The 3,781-nt window shown below is 44.1% G+C and overlaps 1 protein-coding gene across 1 annotated transcript in view; it reads left to right on the top strand.

The window, feature by feature from the left end:
- LOC106632129 overlaps positions 1–3,781 on the top strand; it is a 23,120-nt gene that overhangs the window by 2,197 nt on the left and 17,142 nt on the right. Inside the window, exons 3-5 of the mRNA XM_031065609.1 lie at positions 558–604; positions 813–849; positions 2,698–2,806. Of these exons, the coding sequence (XP_030921469.1) occupies positions 558–604; positions 813–849; positions 2,698–2,806 (193 nt within the window). The remainder of the gene's footprint in view (positions 1–557; positions 605–812; positions 850–2,697; positions 2,807–3,781) is intronic.

Below are 3,781 nucleotides of genomic sequence, written 5' to 3'. Positions count from 1 at the left end.
GGGAGAGGAATTCCAGTTAAAAATCCTGGGATTGATCCCAAATTCCTGATTTGGGGGAATTCCAGTTAAAAATCCTGGGATTGATCCCAAATTCCTGATTTGGGGGAATTCCAGTTAAAAATCCTGGGATTGATCCCAAATTCCTGATTTGGGGGAATTCCAGTTAAAAATCCTGGGATTGATCCCAAATTCCTGATTTGGGGAGAGGAATTCCCGTTAAAAATCCTGGGATTGGCCCCAAATTTCCAATTTAGGGAGAGGAATTCTGGAATTTCAGTTCAAAAATCTCAGGACTGACACCAAATTCCCAATTTTTGGGGCTAAATTCCAGTTAAAAATCCCAGATTTACCTCAAATTCCCAATTTTTTTGGGCTGAATCCCAGAATTCCTGTTAAAAATCCCAGGATTGCCCCCGAATTTTGGGATGAATTTTGGATTTCCAGCTCAGAAAATCCTGGGATTTATTGCAAATTCCCACATTTTTGGGGCTAATTTCAAGTTTAAAAATCCCAGATTTATCCCCAATTTTCCATTTTTGGATTTTTGTTCTTTCCAGAGGAAGGCACGGAGGGAGAATCCGGAGAAAAGGAAGAATCCAGAGGGGTGAGTGGATCCAAAATCTGGAATTTTGGGAATTTGGGGGAATTTCCAAAGGAATTGGGGTGGGGAGAGGGAAAGTTCTGGGATTTTGGGATTTCTGGAAGGGAAATTCTGGGAATTTGGGGTCTGGGAAAGGGAAAATTCTGGGATTTTGGGGTCTCAGGGAGGGAAATTCCGGGATTTTAAAATTCCTGGATTTTTGGTTTTCCAGGAAGGGGAGGATGAAGAGGGAAGAGATTCTGAGAAAGGTGAGTTGGGAATTGCAGGGGGAAATTCCAGGAATTCCTGGGCGCTTTTCCAGGGGCTCAGAGTGGAGGGAAAAGGGAAAATCCAGGGAATTTCAGGGATTTGGGGAGGAAAATCCAAAGAATTTCAGGGATTTGGGGGGAAAATCCAGGGAATTTCAGGGATTTGGGATCAGGGGAGGAAAATCCAGAGAAATTCAGGAATTTGGGGGGAAAATCCAGGGAATTTCAGGGATTTGGGGAGGGAAATCCAGAGAATTTCAGGGATTTGGGATCAGGGGAGGAAAATCCAGGAAATTTCAGGAATTTAGGGGGAAAAATCCAGGGAATTTCAGGAACTTAGGGGGAAAAAAATCCAGGGAATTTCAGGGATTTGGGGAAGAAAATTCAGAGAATTTCAGGGATTTGGGATCAGGGGAGGAAAATCCAGAGAAAATCGTGAATTTAGGGAGGAAAATCCAGGGAATTTCAGGGATTTGGGGAGGGAAATTCAGAGAATTTCAGGGATTTGGGGGGAAAATCCAGAGAATTTCAGGATTTTGGGATCAGGGGAGGATTCTGGGCTGATTTCCTGGGATTTTGGGTTGAATTTTCTGGGATTTTGGGCTGATTTCCTGGGATTTTGGACTGGATTTCCTTGGGTTGGATTTCCTGGGATTTTGAATTTCCTGGGATTTTGGGTTGGATTCCCTGGGATTTGGGGCTGGAATTAATGGGATTTGGGTTGGATTCCCTGGGATTCTGGTTTTTCTGGGATTTTGGGCAGATTTCTTTGGAATTTAGGGTTGGAATTCCTGGGATTTTGAATTTTCTTTGAGGCTGATTGGATTCCCTGGGATTTGGGGTTGGATTCCCTGGGGTTTTGGTTTTCCTGGGATTTTGTGTGGATTTCTTTGGAATTTAGGGTTGGATTCCCTGGGATTTGGGGCTGGAATTCCTGGGATTTTGAATTCCATGGGATTTTGAGTTGGATTCCCTGGGATTTTGGTTTTTCTGGGATTTGGGGCTGATTTCTTTGGAATTTAGGGTTGGATTCCCTGGGATTTGGGGCTGATTGGATTCCCTGGGATTTGGGGTTGGATTCCCTGGGATTTGGGTTGGATTCCCTGGGATTTGGGGCTGGAATTCCTGGGATTTGGGGTTGGATTCCCTGGGGTTTTGGTTTTCCTAGGATTTTGTGTGGATTTCTTTGGAATTTAGGGTTGGATTCCCTGGGATTTGGGGCTGGAATTCCTGGGATTTTGAATTCCATGGGATTTTGAGTTGGATTCCCTGGGATTTTGGTTTTTCTGGGATTTGGGGCTGATTTCTTTGGAATTTAGGGTTGGATTCCCTGGGATTTGGGGCTGGAATTCCTGGGATTTGGGGTTGGATTCCCTGGGGTTTTGGTTTTCCTAGGATTTTGTGTGGATTTCTTTGGAATTTAGGGTTGGATTCCCTGGGATTTGGGGCTGGAATTCCTGGGATTTTGAATTCCATGGGATTTTGAGTTGGATTCCCTGGGTTTGGGTTGGAATTCCAGGGGTTTGGGTTGGATTCCCTGGGGTTTGGGTTGGAATTCCAGGGGTTTGGGTTGGATTCCCTGGGGTTTGGGTTGGAATTCCAGGGGTTTGGGGCTGATTGGATTCCCTGGGGTTTGGGGCTGATTGGATTCCCTGGGATTTGGAGTTGGAATTCCAGGGGTTTGGGGCTGATTGGATTCCCTGGGGTTTGGGTTGGATTCCCTGGGGTTTGGGTTGGAATTCCAGGGGTTTGGGTTGGATTCCCTGGGATTTGGGGCTGGAATTCCAGGGGTTTGGGTTGGATTCCCTGTGAACTTCCCCGAGCTCCCAGCCCATGCCCGTTGTGCAGGAGCCCTGAGCAACGCTGAGGAGAATCCCCAGCCCAGGCCGCGGCTCCCGGGCGGCCGCAAAGCCCAGGAGCGGCAGAAGAAGCGGCACCGGGACCGCATGGTCGAGAGGTGGGACACCCTTTTCTCCCTTTTGCAGTTATTTTCCCCTTTTTTAGGGAATATTTCCCTTTTTTAGGATTTTTCCTCCTTTTTTAGGGACTTTCCCCACCTTTTTTAGGGACTATTTCACCTTTTTAATGGATTTTTCATTTTTGTTTAAGGTTATTTTCCTCTTTTTTTTTGAGACTATTTTCCCATTTTTTAGGAATTTTTTTCCTTTTTTAGGGAATATTTCCCTTTTTTAGGATTTCCCCCCCCTTTTTAGGGATTTTCCCCACTTTTTTAGGGAATATTTCGCCTTTTTAATGGATTTTTTCCTTTTTTTAGGGGATTTTCCCCCTTTTTAGGGAATATTTTCCCGTTTTTTAGAATTTTTTTTCCTTTTTCAGGGAATATTTTCCCATTTTTTAGGATTTTTTTCCTTTTTCTGGGAATATTTTTCTTTTTTAGGATTTTTTCTCCTTTCTTAGGGACTTCCTCCACCTTTTTTAGGGAATATTTCACCTTTTTAATGGATTTTTTCCTGTTCCCCATTCCCATTTTTTTCTCCCTATTTCCCATTTCCCTCTGCCATTCCCCTTTTTTCCCCATTCCCATTTTCCCCCCATTTTTCCCCCATTCCCATTTTTCTCTTCCCATTTTCCCCCATTATTTCCCCATTTCCCCCGATTTCTCCCCCTTTTTCCCCTATTTACCCCCATTTTTTTCCATTTCCCCCCTTTTTTCCCATTTTTCTCCCATTCCCATTTTTTCTTCCCATTTTCCCCATTATTTTCCCCATTATTTTCCCCTTTTTCCCCCCTTTTTCCTCCTTTTCCCCCCCATTTTTTTCCATTTCCCCCCTTTTTTCCATTTTTCTCTACTTTTCCATTTTTTCTTCCCATTTTCCCCATTATTTTCCCCATTATTTTCCCCTTTTTCCCCCCTTTTTCCTCCTTTTCCCCCCCATTTTTTTCCATTTCCCCCCTTTTTTCCATTTTTCTC

This window comes from Geospiza fortis, unplaced genomic scaffold, assembly GCF_000277835.1.
Source record: "Geospiza fortis unplaced genomic scaffold, GeoFor_1.0 scaffold202, whole genome shotgun sequence".
Classification (NCBI taxonomy): Eukaryota; Metazoa; Chordata; class Aves; order Passeriformes; family Thraupidae; genus Geospiza; species Geospiza fortis.
This window is presented reverse-complemented; position numbering and strand designations above follow the sequence as displayed.